Consider the following 19,337-nt stretch of genomic DNA (forward strand, 5'->3'; position numbering starts at 1 on the left):
CGCACTACACGATTTCTTAAGGAATCAGGAAGAAGATTTTTCTTAAATAGAATTTAAGCTTTAGAAGAAAGATAAACAAAGCGTGTAAACTTAAAAGATGACTTCATCGAAAAATAATATAACATTTAATAAAAGATAATTGCATCATAATCTTTATCACTTTTTACTGAACCTCCCTAGTACATATAAAGTACTTAAAGTATTATTTATTGCATTCCGAACAAAATAATTATTAAATCAAAATCACTACAACAATCACGTCGGGTTTGTTAAGCAAATGTATCGAACATTTTTTAAATTTTCGGTAAATAATGTTGCTCTGGTAAGCTCTATATATAGGTAGGTATATTGTGCCCTACCTATTCTTAAATAACCTTATTGTTGTAGTTGGGATATGGTCCGAACTTCGACGAATAATACCTTAATCGTTAATGAATACGGAATTTATATTACTATTTATTTCGAGAATACTAAAATAAGAATATTAACATACAAACATGTACACAAGAAACATATACAAACCCGATTAATAAAATTTAATTAACCAACTATTCATTCCTAGGACATGTGAAACCCTATTATTATTTCATCTAAATATTAACTTTGCTTAAACAGCAATTTTATTTATAACATCTCTTCAAAGGTCAATTTCATTATTTAAACTTCGACATCAAATCTATTAAAATCAAGTCAAATTAATTATCGACCAACTTATTTATGTTAAAAGTAGGTAATAGATTAAAACATCATAATATGTTTTGCAGTTCGTGCGGAAAATTTTATTTAATCTTTGTAAATAAACGGAAACTTCTGGAAACATTATGCAAGCTTCCGATACTATGTTAAATGCTTGTTTGTTATTTTAAAATTTAAATGTGAGCATCAATCTCCACGATACCGTGTTGTATGCTTGAAGTTAGCTGAGACGTACTTAGTCACCGAATATTTACTGGGTGCCTAAATTGTTTGACAAAATTGTTGTTGTATAAAAATTGTTATAAGATTTACACGCTAAGCGATACAGCTCGAGAAGTTTTTTTTCAAATGATACTACATGTTTCTCTGTGTAGGTACCAGATACCTGCGTATATTTCTTGGTGTTCTAGTTTTGAGCTGATTCCTACATTTTTAGGCGATATTTAGTCACCGCTAGAGTTGAATGTGATGGCCCAATTCAAGTAACAACTTTTTAGTCCCAAAATGGCCGCTAATGTCACTCTTAGTACATAGAAATTGAAACCTTTCATGTTTATTGATAATCAGAAGACTTCAATTGTAAGAAAACTGTTTAAAACGATTACATCTGTTTAAACAGTGAGAGCTATAGAAAAATGAACTTATCATAATCTTTCACTTCAAAAATTTCAAGCGTTTATATTAAAAACAAGCGGCCCGCTCCGGCTCCGCTCGGGTCTTTAGCAAAAATTTCAAGGATATTTAAGGTTTTTTTTTTTTTAATAAAACTTTTTGCTGCATAACTATAATAGTGAGACATAATAATATGCTGTCGCGACACATTTTGTAAATAATAATGTGTTCTACAAAGCCGTAGTAGGTACATTATTTTATTCTATCATCAATAGTTTTCGCAGGACACGCGATGTAAAGAATATTTTAGGTATTTTTTTACACCTTTGGTTACACTATTTGAGTTTTAGTAAGGATCCCTAATTTTTTTCAAAAAAGATTATAATATCCTATGTCACTCGGGAATAGTGTAGCTTCCAAACAGTGAAAGAATTTTTCAAATCGGTTCAGTAGTTTCGGAGCCTATTCAATACAAACAAACAAACAAATCTTTCCTCTTTATAATATTAGTATACATTATAATATTAGTATAGATGAAAACAATGATGTCATATCATTAACAGTCTCCATTAGCAAAGAGAACTGAGAATAATGTAATAATTAATATTTAACTATACTATAAAAGTCTTAGGGTAATTATTGATAATTCTATGAGCTAAGTGCGTTGATCAACCTAAGGTAAATAGCACAGTGGAAAATCTACAGACTAAAGAATTTTATAACGGCAACAACTGGGAAATATTTCAAATGACTTTAAACCCTATTCTAAATTCTGTAAGGATCAAAACTAATCGGCTAATCGATTAAAACTAAACGATCGACTAATGTAAAAGGGGCGGTATGTTGCGTCATAGCTTCATGACCCTCAAATCTGGTAGGCAGCGGCTTGGCTCTGCCACTAGTATTGCTGACGTCCATGAGTAACCACTGGTGGTAGGACCTCTTGTGAGTCCGCGCGGGTAGGTACCACCGCCCTGCCTATTTCTGCAGTGAAGCAGTAATGCGTTTCGGTTTGAAGTGTGGGGCAGCCGTTGTAACTATACTTGAGACCTTAGAACTTGTATCTCAAAGTGGGTGGCGCATTTACGTTGTAGATGTCATGGGCTCCAGTGACCACTTAACACCAGGTGGGCTATGAGCTCGTCCACCCATCTAAGCAATAAAAAAAATCACCATCAAGTGGGCCGTATGCTCGTCTGCCTATACGGCAATAAAAAAAAATCTTATCCATAACTAGTTTTTGCCCGCGACTCCGTCCGCGTGGAATAGTTACTTTGGCATAACGCTAAATTTTACCCGCACATCATTTACGTAGATATTTTTGAATTATAGAATGTTAAGGAGCTATTTAAACCCCTATTTTGAAACATTCTTTATTGGTGCTCCACTTGTTCAAATCGGACCAGTAGTTCCTGAGATTAGCGCGTTCAAACAAACAAACTCTTCAGCTTTATAATATTAGCATAGATTTTCTTTCTCGTGTCTATAGGGCCACAATATAACGTCAGAAGTGACTTAAAAGGATCGGTTGTTACAACATCCATAGCTGACGCAACAGGAGCTTACGATTGCGAGATATAGAGAGAGAGCTTTTTGGTAGATTAAAAAATGGTTTCAGTGGATGATGCAACCTAAACTAAGGTTACGTAATGAAATTTCACAAAAATTGTGATCAAGGGAAGACGGCTAGACTAGTGTTGTTGAATAAGTTACGATACTAATAATTTTATTGACATATTTCAATATGTAATCAAATTCAATTCAAAATGATTTATTTGCCAGAGACATGGTACCTAAATAAAGGTATTAAAAAACTTTAACATTCCAGTATGCTCTTACTTGAATAAAAAGTGTGCAAATACAAAATAAATATAGAATTAATTGAAGATTAGTAACATGTCAATTGATAATAAAACATTCATAAATTATAGTCATAAAGAATTTAATTATTACAAATTATTATCATTTAAAAATTCACCACAATCATTTCCTTAAAAAAAATTATTAAGATCGTTTTTGAATTGTCGATTCTCAAAGCAGTCTCAGAGCAATCTAATTGCATTTTGAAATGTTCTATTCCATGAGAGAATGTTCACGAAGGTCTGCAGTAGGGTTGCTAGAATTTTTTTCAGCCTATAAGGGGCAAATGCTTAAATTGGCAAAAAAATACGGGAATTTAGCTTTTCACACGGGACAAATAACAAACAAAATTTTATAGTGACATTCTTTATTTTTTTTTATATTTCTCCGAGGAGCAAGTCAGTTTTAAGATATTTTTATCGGTTTTAACATATTTATAAAAACCAATACAATTATAATCGTACGGTTCGAATACGGGACTGAGTCAGTCCCGTCTTGTCCGAAATAAGGGACGCCTGGCAACCCTAGTCTGCAGCGAGAGCTTATAGTGCTATAATCAGTGAGTTATAATGCAAGGCGAGGGATTAGTTTCATCAGACGCAGCCATCCAATTTCAAAAGAGCCCCCCGGAGCCCTTAGAGTTTACGTATCAATTAGTAAATTCATGGAACACTACAGTTCATTTTACACTAGACTACAACATAGTAGGTATATTTATCAATAGTTGCAATGTAGGACAACCAACCTGTGTCTGTATTAAAACTCTTTGTATGTTATGCTTGCCTAGTACGTTGTGTTAGTTAAGAATATTCTGATAAATGGAAAGGTTAGTTAGTTAGTTAGTTAGTTACCTAACTAATTATTATTCAAAAAAATTATATTATTATTATTACATATTATATTTTTTTATTAATATTTTAAAAAAAAGTTCTAAGCGATTTATCCTCAAACTCAGTAGGTACATGCTTTTATAGAAATACTAAATCAACTAGTGTGTATTATTTTACGGATAAATAAACGTTGTCAAGACCTACATAATAATAAATAAATAAAACACTTGAATACCTTTTTCCTGTGTTTGAACTCTACTGACAATCTTTAATTAAATCTTAAAAAAATTTAGGCAACAGTATTTTTCCCGCCCAAACAATAAAATATAAAAAAATAATTAAATCAATCAAAATCCAGAGGTGTAGCGTATATATCCGATTTTCTATCATTGGACGAAACCTAATCAAAATATTTTCTCCCGGTTACGATTTCAAAATAGGTCGGTTTTATAAATAAAAAAAGCCAACTTTTTCATTTCAGCAAAATAAGCTTTTAACTGTCATCAAGGACAATCGAGTTTACAGCCCACTCAATGGTGTGTGGTTTAGATCACCAAGTACACAGCGTTGCAGTTGTCCAAAAACTTACAACGTCTTAACCGTTTTATTGGTGGTATATTACTGGTGGTAGGACCTCTTGTGAGTCCGCACGAGTAGGTACCACCGCCCCGCCTATTTCTGCCGTGAAGCAGTAATGCGTTTCGGTTTGAAGGGCGGGGCAGCCGTTGTAACTATACTGAGACCTTAGAACTTATATCTCAAGGTGGGTGGCGCAATTACATTGTAGATGTCTGTGGGCTCCAGTAAACACTTAACACCAGGTGGGCTGTGAGCTCGTCCACCCATCTAAGCAATAAAAAAAATAATAAACATCACCTAAGAACAACACTTTGAAGCAATCAAAACTACGTGTTCCATGTTCCTATCTGACACCAGGCCGTTAGTGTAGGAGTGATAATAAAAAAATAAAAACAATAAAATGATCATAATTTTAAACTAGTTTTCTTCTAGAAAAGGTTTTAAATCCCTTTAAGAGTGCAGGCACATATTTAAACCATGTGTGTCGCGTTCCCTCGATCATTGGCAACTTGCCTCTCCGTCTGTACAGTTCACCCTACTTAGAAATTGTGAATGTATTTTCAATGCAGTGGTTTCATTTTTCTTAATAAAACTCAAGGTTGCGAAAATTACTTTAATCCTATCCGAACACAAAGTGAATACAGTATATTTCAGTTAAAAGTGACATTTGCCAGTAAAACTAAGGTTAGTACAACAATTTAATTGCAATATTTATCGATATTAGAAGTCTGAGATCAATAAACGCATATAAGGGCGATCTTTTCTGGTTTCATGCAAAAATCTCTTTTATATAAAGGTTCGTATATTTTTGTTTATTTTTCGCCGCATTTCGGCATAATAAATAATAATTTAAAAAAACTATAAAATACGCTTTTATAGAAGCCTGGGGTGCTTTTCAGGATATTATCAAAATAACCCTTCTTCTCATATCTGTTCATAAAATATTTATAACTACTGATACCATGCACCCAACGCTTTTTTTTACAATAAAACCATTTTTTCTTACACTATTTTAAATTCATATTTACTAAAATTTATTTTCTATTTTTTAGTTGGATTTTCTATAAAAGCGTATTTTGTTAGTTTTTTTAAACTCCTATTTATTTTTCATTTTCTAGTTGAATTTCAATTTTTTTTTAAATATTGTATTGTCATCGGTCCTTAATAAGTATACCAAATTTCGAGTTAATCCGACGTTTTGAAGGGGGTCAAAATCATGTTCAAAGATTCCGTTACAAACATACATACATATGTCTGAAGCTAATAAAAGCGTATTAAAAAATTACAAATTAATGTTATTAACGGGGGTAGGAAGGTATAGCCCGTTGAGGTATCTACCACTATCCTGCATATTTCTATCGCGTTCCAATCTCAAGGATGGAACAGCATTTACGTAATACGCTCTTCCTCAAGTATCAGTAGCCCGGCAGTACTGTGTGTGCTTAGTGCGAGTTTTTTAACGCTCTCGATAACGTAAAAGTTAACTCAAATTGGTATGCAGTTGGAAAAGCGCCCCTGACGGTAAACGTAGGCAAACGTTCCAACTCCATATAAATTTGAGTTAACTTTTACGCTATCGAGAGCGTTAAAAAACTCGCAATAACCACACTTGGTTTTTTTTTATTGCTTAGATGGTTGGACGAGCTCACAGCCCACCTGGTGTTAAGTGGTTACTGGAGCCCATAGACATCTACAACGTAAATGTATATGTATGTATGTATGTGTCGAGTATAGTTACAACGGCCGCCCCACCCTTCAAACCGAAACACATTACTGCTTCACGGCAGAAATAGGCAGGGTGGTGGTACACACCCACGCGGACTCACTAGAGGTCCTACCACCAGTAATTACGCAAATTATAATTTTGCGGGTTTCATTTTTATTACACGATGTTATTCCTTCACCGTGGAGGTCAATCGTGAACATTTGTTGAGTACGTATTACATTAGAAAAATTGGTACCCGCCTGAGATTCGAGCACCGGTGCATCGCTCAACATGAATGCACCGGACGTTTTATCCGTTAGGCCACGACGGCTTCGAAATAGTCGCCATATAAAACTCCTGGTCTACCCAGGGGTGGGTGGTGGGATGGGATATTTCACGATACACAACCAAAACCCTATTAACTAAATGTATCAAAATAATCGAGTTAAATAGTATTTTATTACAGATCGTTTTTAAAGATAATCCAGTAATAAAACACAGTGGAATTGGAGACATGAGTGGATGAAGGGGATATGATACATTTTGTTAATTTTGGAAAAACGGGCAACTTTTGTTACTTATACTTTTTCTTCGTAAACAGCTCCTTCATCACATGCAATTTCTAAAAATAGCCTTTATCCCTTCAGTTTTAAGGTCTAATATGGTTTACAGGCACGTAACACCTACATTCAATGTAAGAACTCAAAATTCTTAAAAATTTTAGTTAACCTCTTCATCCACTCATGTCTTCAATTATTTGAATATGCAACAAACAGACAGTATGTTATTTATTACCGATACCATATTCGAATTATCTTGAAGTTCACTGGCCATTAAATACATCTAATTATTGTTAGTGCATCATCTTTAATGGTGATTGATAACATTTTGTAATTAAATACAGTTTAAGTGCTATACTTTATTTTAATGGACTGAGTAACGCATTATCCATCGATTGCTAAGTGTTTAACGGATCGACCCTGCAATATCTATATAATATATATAAAAATGAATTGCTGTTCGTTAGTCTCGCTAAAACTCGAGAACGGCTGGACCGATTTGGCTAATTTTGGTCTTGAATTATTTGTGGAAGTCCAGAAAAGGTTCAAAAGGTAGATAAATATGAAAATGCTCGGAATTTAAAAATAACAATTTTGTTTTTCCTTTGATGTATCCCGCGTCGGACGGATTCCTTTTGTTTGTTTTAGGTTTATTTTATACAAAAGTTTAGGTATTTTATTTCTCGATTGAGGCACTACGAAGTCTGCCGGGTCAGCTAGTAATAGATAAAAGTAGCATTTAAAATTGTTCATATTTCCGCTGGCGGACATTAAGGGTAGGGAGGATTTGCTTCTTGTATTGTTCAGCGGACCACTAGTGAACATTTTGGTCTCTTAAAACATGACACTATTTGTAAGACAGGAGACTGTTAGAAACAAAAATTTGTAAATGTTTTTGACGGGGCAGACGATTGAGTACAACTGAGACTTTTTTATTGCCAATGTAGGCGGACGAGCATACGGCCCACCTGATGATGAGTGGTTACCGACGCCCATGGACTTTAGCAATGCCAGGGGCAGAGCCAAGCCGCTGCCTACAGCCAAGCCGCTACCTACCTTTAAAGTTAATGTCTCAATTTTGCTGGTTGCAATCATAATAAAGTATCAAAGGTTCTCAGTGATCATTTAACAGCAACTGGGCCGTCAGTTTGTTCGCCTATTTACTGCCTAAGCTCACACAATAAAAATAACAGTAGTATCAGTGGAACTTCATTATTCTTGGGTTCACACACACACGTATTATCATTCTCATACCAGTGAACCAAGTGTGATGTCAAGTCGTCGTGGCCTAAAGGATAAGATGCCCGGTGTATGTATTTGTATCGAGCGGTGCGACTGAGCCGATCTTCAAATCCTGCAGGCAGGTAATTTTTTTTAAAATTAAGTATGTACTAAGCATTGGTACATATTATTATGCACTAAGGAAAACGTGGTTTGTTCGCAAAGACTTAATAAAAAAACTTCAAGTGTTTGTGAATAAATGCCTGCATCAAATTTTGAAAATCTGTTGACCTGAGACGATCGTTAACAAAGAGCTGTGGAGCATCGCCAAACAGAAGGAGATTCTTACGCGAAAGTGGAATTGGATTGGTCATACATTAAGAAAGCCCTATACCCACCTATTCAAGAGAGCACTGACCTGGTAATGTCTGGCAAGAGGAAGAGAGGCCGTCCCAGAACAACTTGGCGTCGCTCGGTGGAGAGAGAAATGGGCGTCTTAGGCATGACGTGGGAGGAGCCCACACTCTGCCCAAGACCGATGTAAATGGAAGGATTTGATCCGAGCCCTAAACCCCAGCAGAGGGTAATAGGAAAGAAAGAAGAAGAAGATGTACTAAGCATAAAATTCACAAATGACTTCCACGATGAAATGTAATAAAAATAAAAGCCACAAAAATTATAACTTGCGTGATTACTGCTGGTAGGGCGTAGTATGAGTCCGCACGAATAGGTACCACCGCCCCGCCTATTTCAGTCGCGAAGCCCTAGTTCGTTTTAACTTGAATGTCTTAATACGTTGTTAATGTTTATCCGGTAACCAATTAATACCAGGCGGGACGTGAGCTCGTTTACCAGTCTCAGATAAAAAATATATATATTTATTACATACTAGCTGACCCGGCAGACTTCGTAGTACCTCAATCGATAAATAAAGGACCTAAACTTTTGTATAAAATAAAAATCAAAGAAAAACAAAATTGTTATTTTTATTTAATTCCGAGCATTTTCATATTTATCTACCTTTTAAACCTTCTCTGGACTTTCACAAATAATTGAAGACCAAAATTATCCAAATCGGTCCAGCCGTTCTCGAGTTTTAGCGAGACTAACGAACAGCAATTCATTTTTATATATACAGAATTTTACCCGGCCTAGTGGTTAGTGATCCTAATCAATACGTTGAAGATCATTGTTGTTTGGTCTTTTGTTCGTATGTGTGTCGGATATACACAGACAACAATTCCAACTTGTGGCCGCCGAACGTTGAATGTTTTATCTATTTAATTTCTATTCGTTAATAGCGTTGGTGCAGACGAGACCCGGCCGCATCTTATCACACTGTAATTGATTAGTCTGCTTGTTTTTGTATCTCGTTTATCGACACGCGTCTATATCGATAATTGAACTTCACTACAGGAAATTTTATCACCAGGCCGTGAGCCCGTGATTTTACTAGCTCCGTGTTTCAGTGGTTGGCTCTCCTTACAGCTGATTCCGAGGACCGCGGGTTCGATTACCACGTCAATTACGTTGGCTCATTTTATGGGTGTTTAATAATTTTATATACGCTCATATAAGTGGATATCAGTTTCCTGTTCCCATAATACAGGGAATTCCAGTTAGGGGCTAAATGATTCTGTCATCTATACTAAAATATAAATCTACAGTGGTTTTTACGGATGTTCCGTTATAACTACTGAACCATGAATCCGATTGACTTGAAACTTGGTATACATGTAGAAAATACATGTACTTAATGGATAGGCTAATATTTATATGAGTGTTGGACTCCCTACACCAGTTGCGGGGGCGTTAATGATGAGAATCTTTGTGGGCGTGAGAAATAATAATGTTAATTTTAAATGCCCAGCGAAGCGGACGGGCACAGTTAGTTTGTTATATTATTATTTCAATGAGGTAATATTGAAAGCTCGCAAGGAATCGAACCATCCGTCATATGTTCCGATTTGAAGAGTGGAATGGCGTTTACAGAATTGAAATTTCTACTTCATGTCTTAAAGCGGCATTCACATTTTGATGTCCACGGTCGCTATAAGCCGGAAAACGACAAATAAAAACAGGATATTAATATATCCACCGTTCAGCTGAAGCCTGCATTAAAATACTAGTTGTTGTACTTAGAATAAAAATAACTGATGAAGGAACCAAATAAGGCCAATATCGGTTGAGCAGCGTATTTATTGGTTCGAACAAACAAGGCAAGATGTATCTTACTTCCGTTTACATCCGGAAACGTTGCCAATGACTATGAGTGTGTATAAATTCCACTGTTTCTCGTCGCGTAAGACGTTCAGACAATTGAAGAATAGCGCCCGCAAACAAAACCGAATTAAAGACATTTTTACGGCTCAATTCTTTTCGGCGTGCTGATTACTCAGTATACATATATGATAGCTGACGATAATGAGCTTTAATGCTTTTAACGCATGCGCTATGGACCGGTGAGTTCAGGATTCACCTGGAGTTCAAGGGCTACCTGAACTGATAGGCACCGTCGTCCATCCCACGACATCATTGGAAGGAGTCAATATTTTACAAGGACTACCCTATCATTCAGGAGATAGAAGTGTGGTGACACCCCGTGCGAGTGGTCAGAACATACCACCAGAGGCTTTAAGGGAAATTAAGGGCTGATCAGGAAGATTTCGGAAACGCGAGGGGTATTGTTATTGTTACGCCGGTAAGAGCAACGCCATCTATTGTCGAATATCGGAATCACATATCTGGCCTTTCCGAGAATGTTCTCGATAATTCTAGGGATGTCGTATCGACTATCAAAACGTTGCAGATATGACACAGAATCAGTTAGTAATCGGAACTACTCGAAGCGAAACAGCGAACGGATCACCTGAAGCGAAGCGGAAGAAGCTAATTACGAATTATTAAATGCTCTAAGTGTAAAATACAGTTTCAATTTATAGAAACTTCGGTAGAATTTTTATTCATCCCGAATTTAGAAGTAGCCAGTGTCGCCGTCCAATATTCCATTATAAACAGTCTAATAGAGAATAATCGCTGTAGAAGAGCCCACTGAGTTTCTCGCCGGATCTTCTCAGTGGGTCGCGTTTCCGATCAGGTGGTAGATTCTGCGAAGCACTGCTCTTGCTAGGGTTCATATTAGCAACATCGTCAGGTTTGAGCCCCGTGAGCTCACCTACTAGCCCGGTGACGATGATATGGTCTCTCAGACAATCAGCTTGGGTAGGAAAAAAAAAAGATGTGTGGTATCGTGGGACACCGGATAGGAACGAAGTTCCTTATTATCAAAATATTAATTTTAACTTCTATTCGAGGTATAAAGAAAATAATTATTCGGGTATACATTTCTTTTGTGATTTTTTTATTGATACAAAAAAAACTACTTTACAAAGTTATCTACTTTATTTATTCACAATGATTTATAAAAAATATATAATAATAATATACAAAGAAACAACTATTTATATGAATAATAATGGTAACCGTCATCACGTAGACACTGTATAGCCATCATACTAAGACTATACATAAATAATAAATATCTTACGTTACGGACGTTTTTTTGCCGGTTAGGGTACCCCTCCGCATCGTTCCATAAGGAACTTCGTTCCAAAAAGTTGTAGGAGCCTCTGATCTCAAATTAACCTTAAATTACAAATGTTGTTCTCAGCTATGGTACGTGTCTGCGTCATCGGGGCTGGAGCGGCTGGCGTCTGCGCTGCTCGCCACCTCCTCGTGGAGCCCTGCGTGGACCATGTGGACATCTTCGAGCAGGCCAGTCAGCTGGGCGGGACGTGGGTGTACACTGAGAAAGTCGGCTATGATGACTTCGGCCTGCCCATTCACAGCAGCATGTATAAGAGTTTAAGGTAAAGAAATACTTCATTTCATTCATTGTGCCCTAGTAGATTAAGATAGGCAGGCAGCGACTTGGCTCTGCCCCTGGCATTGCTGAAGTCCATAGGCGACGGTAACCACTCACCATCGGGTGGGCCGTATGCTCGTCTGCCTACAAGGGCAATAAAAAAATTAAAAAATACTTCTTTTAATGATACCAAGTACCTATTTATCTATTTAATTATCTTATCGTCTAATTTGGTCCGGTTAAATCATTCTAAGATTTCTGCATATGAAAAAGTTTTCACCCAAACAAAACGATCGTACCCTTCCATCTCCCCGGCGTGGCTTATAGAATTCAAGACTGGTGGGAACTTTTCTAAAGTAACTGTTGGGTGTAAAGGAAACTAAAAGTAAATACTTTTCGATTCTATGGGCTCCTGGTATCACAAAACTGAAAACCCATTTTTTTATGTAGATTTCGACGATGTTTGAAACATTTTGCCCCATTTTGTTACATCGTGGAGCAATACTGCAACCGATAAACGTTGCAAACGAAACACGCCTTATCTGTTTTCACCTAAAATCCACTCTCGGTAACGTTAGATACCGCTTGAGGTCGGAGGCTATCGATTTTAACATCGCTACTTGTATTCCCGCTTCTAGAAAATTATTGTGATTCGCCTCCTTACATTGATGGTGTCCTGGTAGTTAAAATAAATATTTATTTAGATGCGAACGCCTTTGACACAGGAGGTCGAAGTCTTTTTTACACCGGAGGTCCGAAGTATTTTTTTATTATATTAGGCTACCTCACCCTCTGTGGCGGTATACGACAAAAGGAAGAACTTCCAGAGAGTGGGTGAAATTGCTCCATAGACCGTCGAATGTCGATCCATAGCGCTATGACATGTCCTTTTTCAAACGAGGCTTGTGGAGAGTACTTAACGGTAGGCAGCGGCTTGACTCTGTCGCTGGCGTTGCTGAAATCCGTGGGTGACGGTAACTAAGCACTATCAGGTGGGCCGAATGTTCGTCTGCATACAAGAGCAATAAAAAAAATTTTTGTTCGAACTTGTATATATGCAAGCTTATCTTGAAAATGTCGTAAGCGAGATCCAGGCAGCTGTCAAATATCTTGCATTATATGATGGCTACCCGCTAAATCACTCCCCTCCTAGACCGGAGGTCGTGTCATTAAATAAGCGTTGGCCTTGCTGAGATTAGCCTGCAATGCAATGCGTATTGTTTTTAACAAATCACGCACGGTTATCCGGCTCCTATTTAGGATCCCCCGTGTTATGGATACCAGAGATTGATAAACATACTTATATAGGTTTTTTTTTATTGTTAGATGGGCGCACGAGCTCACAGCCCACCTGGTCTTAAGTGGTTACTGGAGCCCATAGACATCTGTGACGTAAATGCGCCACCCACCTTGAGATATAAGTTCTAAGGTCTCAAGTAGAGTTACAACGGCTGCCCCACCCTTCAAACCGAAACGCATTACTCCTTCACGGTAGAAATAGGCAGGGTGGTGGTACCTACCCGCGTGGACTCACAAGAGGTCCTATCCACCAGTAATTACGCAAATTAAGATTGGCGGGTTTGATTTTTATTACACGATGTTTTTCCTTCATCTATACGAGCACTTTGAGAATTGAACAGACGGAACATGAGAGATATTGTCACATTAAAAAAAAACGGAAACCTTATTATGATTATCTCTTGTATTTATCCAAGTCTTTTATTAATCTATGGTGATTCCCTGTAATCTATGTTCTTGCCACCATTCTATTTATTACTGCTCCGAAGCATTCGGGCACTATAACCATAGATAATACACTTAATATTGGACTATAACCTTTGCTCCGAAGGATAGCTCAGTCTTCGAACTTATCTCAAAAATGCATTCATATTTTGGGGTCTATGTCACAAAGATATACCGTAAACTTGACTTCTACGCTAAGATAAACGCGCAGCGACCAGAATATTCTACCGCATTGCAGCCGATAAAGGCGAAATTAATCTCATTTCGAAGCGACCACATTCCAGATCCATCAGGAATGTATCCGTGTAAACCAAGGTTGGTTTTGTTTGTGTTCGCAATGTTTACTGCACATTAATTAACGTTTTATTCAATATAAACGATAAAAGGTCGCAAACACAGGGTCAACAATGTTTAAAAACATTCAATAAAGAATCGTGATATATAAATAACATTTTAATCTGTCTGTGTGATTAATGCGAGTTTCTTAACGTTCTCGATAACGTAAAAGTTAAGTCAATTTTGTATGCAGTTGGAACAGCGCCCCTAGCGGCAAACGTGCGTAAAATTTTTTTTCCTAACTAAGCTGTTTTTTTTTTTTTTCCTACCTAAGCTGATAGCCTTAGGGGCTATTTCAGCGTAACCCTAATGTTTGTAGGTGAGCTCGCGGGGCTCAAACCTGACGACGTTGCTAACACGAACCCTAGCAAGAGCCGTGCTTCGCAGAATCTACCACCGGATCGGAAACGCGACCCACTGAGAAGATCCGGCGAGAAACTCAGTGGGCCGTGTCTGAGGATTGCGTACGCAAACGATCCCATTCCATACAAATATGAGCTAACTTTTACGCTATCGAGAACGTTAAAATACTCGCACTAAGCACACTGATCATTGAATCGTCGTGGCAAAGCTTGGGGGAGGCTTGTGTCCAGGAGTGGACGTCTGTGGACTGAAAGATAGATAGATCATTGAGTGCCGAGATGTTTTCTTATTAAGATAGAACTACCCCCAAGATTTCTACGATGAAAATTGCGTCGCGTTATACTTAAAATAATTGCATAAATCAAATCTGTTTTACGCGAGAACAACAAAAGCGTCACAATCGAATGGAATGAATAAGATTTCGTATTATCTTCCTTTTTGCGTGAACCATAGACGCAATAAAAACTACTTGTACGGTTTATTATTATCATTTTATTGTTTCCGACGCATCGAATACTTTAAATCAAAATATATATATTATATATATACATATATGAGAAATAATACTGTTCGTCGCTCTTCAGTCGTCTTGTGACTACGAAAACTGAAGTATGGTATACGAAGCGCTTGAATTTATGAAATGAATACAATACGAACGCAAGATTAAATCGTAAAAGTAATTTTATTTATAAACTAACGACCCGCACTCGCTTCGCTTCGGAAACATTAAATTTTATTATTGATAGCTGAGTCCCGGGATGTAATCGTAGAGGGTGACACCGAAGGGCGAAGCTAGTCCAAAAAAATTTGCCTAAGTTACTTCTCAGCTACTTATCAGTGAAAGTCTCGTCAAAACCGGTCTAGACGTTCCAGAGATTACCCGGAACAAACAAACAGACAGACAAAAATTGTAAAAAATGTTATTTTGGTTTATGTACCGTATCTATACTAATATTATAAAGAGGAAAGATTTGTTTGTTTGTTTGTTTCGAATAGGCTCCGAAACTACTGGACCGATTTGAAAAATTCTTTTTCCATTAGAAGCCGACATTGTCCCTGATGAACATAGGTTACTTTTTTTAAATTTTTTTTTTTTTTTTTTTGGTTTCATGTGTGTTTTAATGTTTCCGAAGCGAAGCGAGGGCGGGTCGCTAGTATAATAATATATTTATAAGCATGTAGTAAAAAGCGGTTATTTCAATATTACAAACATACACTCCAATTTTATTTATGTGTATAGATATGATAGGTAATTAAAACGCTTTGTGGCTTCGACTTTCCGGCAGAAATGTAGAGAGATTATAGGACTTGTTGTGATCATAGCCCCGCGTATGTTTTCGACGTAGCAGATATACGCTGCGTTTTGAAGGCTGTTGGCACATGCAGGTAACGACTAAGGGAAGAGATCTTGCACCGAGTGAGTGAAATTGGTCAGTAGACTATCCCGGACCAAATGGTGTTGTTCGAAACTTGTATGTGTAAAAACATATCTTGAAATTGTCGTTAGCGAATTTCGGGTATCTATCAAATAACTCTTGTTGTGTGATATCCATTCACTACAAGGCGCTGTACAATATTATTATGACGTTTAAAATTTCGACCCTGCACTTCAAGGCATCGATATTAAAATTAACTAACTATACAGTATAGTCAAATCAAATAAATTCAAATCAAAAAAATGTTATTCAACATAAATGAAAGTACATACTTGTCAAAAGAACTACCGCCAATTCACAAAATCTAGACTCCGTCATAAGAAGAACTTTTAATTATTATAACGTAACAATTATTGCAACATTGAAACGCCCGGGGCGAGCAACTCATTCCCACTTTGTGCAGTCTTCTAGATAATCATTGACTTTATAGTAAGCTTTATTGCACAGATGTTCTTTAATAGTTTTCTTAAACCTATGTATATGTAGGTTCTGAACATCTTGTTGGATTTTGTTGTACAGGCGCACAGACAAACACCCGAATGAATTTCATATCTTATATAACCTACTCATCGGCACAACAAGCTTGTGTTTTTTTCTAGTATTTCTATTATGTATGTCCGACTTTTTAGGAAACTCCTCAATATGTTTGTGAACATACCGACAATGCATTCGATTTGCTTTCAGGACAAATCTACCAAAAGAGATAATGGGATTTCCCGATTTTCCTGTACCGGAGAGCGAAAAGTCTTACTTGCCCGCGAAGGAGATGTTATCCTTCCTGCAACTGTACGCCGATAAGCATCAAGTTACGGATCGGATCAATGTAAGAACTACTCTAGTTTACTACTCCGCAAATTATCATCTTCCAGCTATAAAACGCCCGGCCGTAAGCACGTTCATACATATCCGCTTCGACAGGCTGAAGACTTATCCACTGCGTTGTTTCAAGCAATCTCCGCTTTTAGTGTGCCTATCAATTGTAATTATAATAAAAAAACAAAATGTTTATCCAATTTTAGTGTCTCAGCTGTGATTTAAAAAAATCGGTTGTCTGTAAAGTCGGTTTACTGACGATAGTTGAACGTAACAACGTCTGCAAAATCCTGATGGAATGGTTTTTTACTCATCATGAAATAGTTCTGTTAACTTATTGTTATAGTTTTGTCAATTATAGCAGAACCTACAATCACTGTACTAGCGGACCGATGCTATTTATTTTAATGATGAAAGCACGAATATTCGACAATATATCACTGAACATATATTTAATACCGAAAGAATCATTACCTTTATCGCCGCAATTATCTTTACTATAAACAATTGACGAGCATTACCATGCGGCATTACCTCAGAGCGAGGTAACGCCTCAATGAGTCATGTTTTTTCGTGCGTGCAACCGGCTCCATCGAATTATAAGACGTTGTCACGTCAAAAATAGAACGCTAGTACGTGAATGTGGCTACCAACCTTCTGGTCCAACTCTCAATTGTCTAACCACAACTACTTTCTCTCTCTCTCTCTCTCTCTGTCACTCTTCGAATCGGAGCGAATTGCAACTTCAAATTCAAGTTTCAGAACCACTTATTCTTTTCAATACTTTAGCTAGTTTAAATTTTTTTTTGCTGGTAGTAGTACGTCTTGTGAGTCCGCACGGGTAGGTACCAGCACCCTGCCTATTTCTATCGTGAAGCAGTAACGTATCATTTTGAAGGGTAGGGTAGGATTGTACTGTACAACTGAGACCTTAGAACTCATGTTTTGAGGTGAGTGGCGGCATTTACGTTGTAGATGTCTATGGGGTCCGATAACTATTTCTCATCACTACATAGTATAAAACAAAGTCGCTTTCTCTGTCCTTATATCCCTGTGTATGCTTAAATCTTTAAAACTCCGCAACGGATTTTGATGCGGTTTTTTTAATAGGTAGAGTGATTGAAGAGGATGGTTTATATGTATAATAAAATCCATTAAATAGTGGAGAAATCAATAATAAATTACAGTTTCCGAAGCGAAGCGAGGGCGTGTCGCTAGTCTGAGCAATAAAAAATGAATTTTGTTTTTCAGTTTAACCACCATGTCAACCTCGTGATACCAAAAGCGGGTCCCTCGGGCGAACTCTGGGACGTGTCGTTCAAGAACTTGCTGAATGGAGAATCAGAGACGAGGGAGTACGACTACGTGTTCGTCTGTAATGGGCACTACAATACGCCCTTTATACCGAACATACCGGGACTGAAGGAATTCCAAGGTGTGATTTCCGCGAAGAGGAAAAAATCTCTTCCCCGTTGTAATTAGCTCTAGCTAACTAAAGCCATCGTCAAATGTATGAAACATTTGTTAGCACTTACTAGTGTAATATAATTTTTTTTTTAATTGCTTAGATGGGTGGAAAAGCTCACAGCCCACCTGGTGTAAAGTGGTTACTGGAGTCCATAGACATCTACGACGTAAATGCGCCACCCGCCTTATATAAATATAATATAATAATGTAATATAATAGTGCCTTAGTAGTGGTCCATCTGCCATTCGTTAGACACAAATCTTTCCTGAAGTGCCAAAAACAATTGTAGAAATAATTGAAAGCAGACATGCTTTAACAAAAACCGACTTCAAATAGAAAAAAAAAAGATATTCCAAAACAAATTAATATACACTTAAAACGATAATCATCGAAATCGGTTGGCGTGATATTGAGTTATTGAGTTATTCATCTATTTGTCGCGCACGTACTTAATGCAAATTTAAGACTTATATGGTTTTCTTATGGATACCATTATCAGAACTGGACTAAATTGTAATGGGACCACACGGGAAGCGTCAGCTTTTTAATAAAAAAAGAATCATTAGAATCGAAGTGAAAACTTGGGGTATAAAACATTTAAAAAAAACATACAGTCGAATTGAGAACCTCCTCCTTTTTTGAAGTCGGTTAATTATCCAGGATGTATCCCCTCATAAATGGTGTTTTTATTCTGTGCGAATGATCTGTAACGGGACAACGTGTATGCTAATTCAGCAATTAAGACGTGAAATTGTGATAACTAAACAAACAAACTCATTTTCCCTTTTTTTTATTTACATATATAAAGTGTAAATTATTTAACATTATTAATTTAGCTGCCGCAAGTTTCAGCCCCGCCCCACTCTCATTGCTTTTAGTGTTTATCTGCTACGGTATTTAACTACGACTTAGCTATGATAAACTTAAGTTTTTGTAACTTTCTCTCATTTATTTTGCAATGTCAATATATCAATGCACTGTTCAAGAGAAATGTAAAAAAAACTTACCAATAGAAAGATTTTTTTTTATTGCCCTTGTAGACAGACGAGCATACGGCCCACCTGATGGTGAGTGGTTACCGTCACTCATGGACTTCAACAATGCCAGGGGCAGAGCCAAGCCGCTGCCTACCGCTTAATACTCTCCACAAGCCTCGTTTGAAGAAGGACATGTCACAGCGCTCGGGAAACACCGTCGAGGGGAGCTCATTCCATAGCCGGATGGTACGTGGCAAAAATTATCTCTGGAAA

The 19,337-nt window shown here is 37.1% G+C and overlaps 1 protein-coding gene across 3 annotated transcripts in view; it reads left to right on the forward strand.

Annotated features, from left to right (window-relative positions):
• The window catches only part of FMO3 (flavin-dependent monooxygenase FMO3), a 37,042-nt gene that overhangs the window by 3,625 nt on the left and 14,080 nt on the right, over window positions 1-19,337 (forward strand). Inside the window, exons 1-4 of one of the 3 annotated variants that reach the window (XM_038016624.2) lie at window positions 5,077-5,261; window positions 11,734-11,932; window positions 16,491-16,629; window positions 17,871-18,054. In XM_038016624.2, the coding sequence (XP_037872552.1) occupies window positions 11,736-11,932; window positions 16,491-16,629; window positions 17,871-18,054 (520 nt within the window). In that variant the 5' untranslated portion in view covers window positions 5,077-5,261; window positions 11,734-11,735. 3 annotated transcript variants of the gene reach the window in all.

Source organism: Bombyx mori, chromosome 17 (genome assembly GCF_030269925.1).
Source record: "Bombyx mori chromosome 17, ASM3026992v2".
Classification (NCBI taxonomy): domain Eukaryota; kingdom Metazoa; phylum Arthropoda; class Insecta; order Lepidoptera; family Bombycidae; genus Bombyx; species Bombyx mori.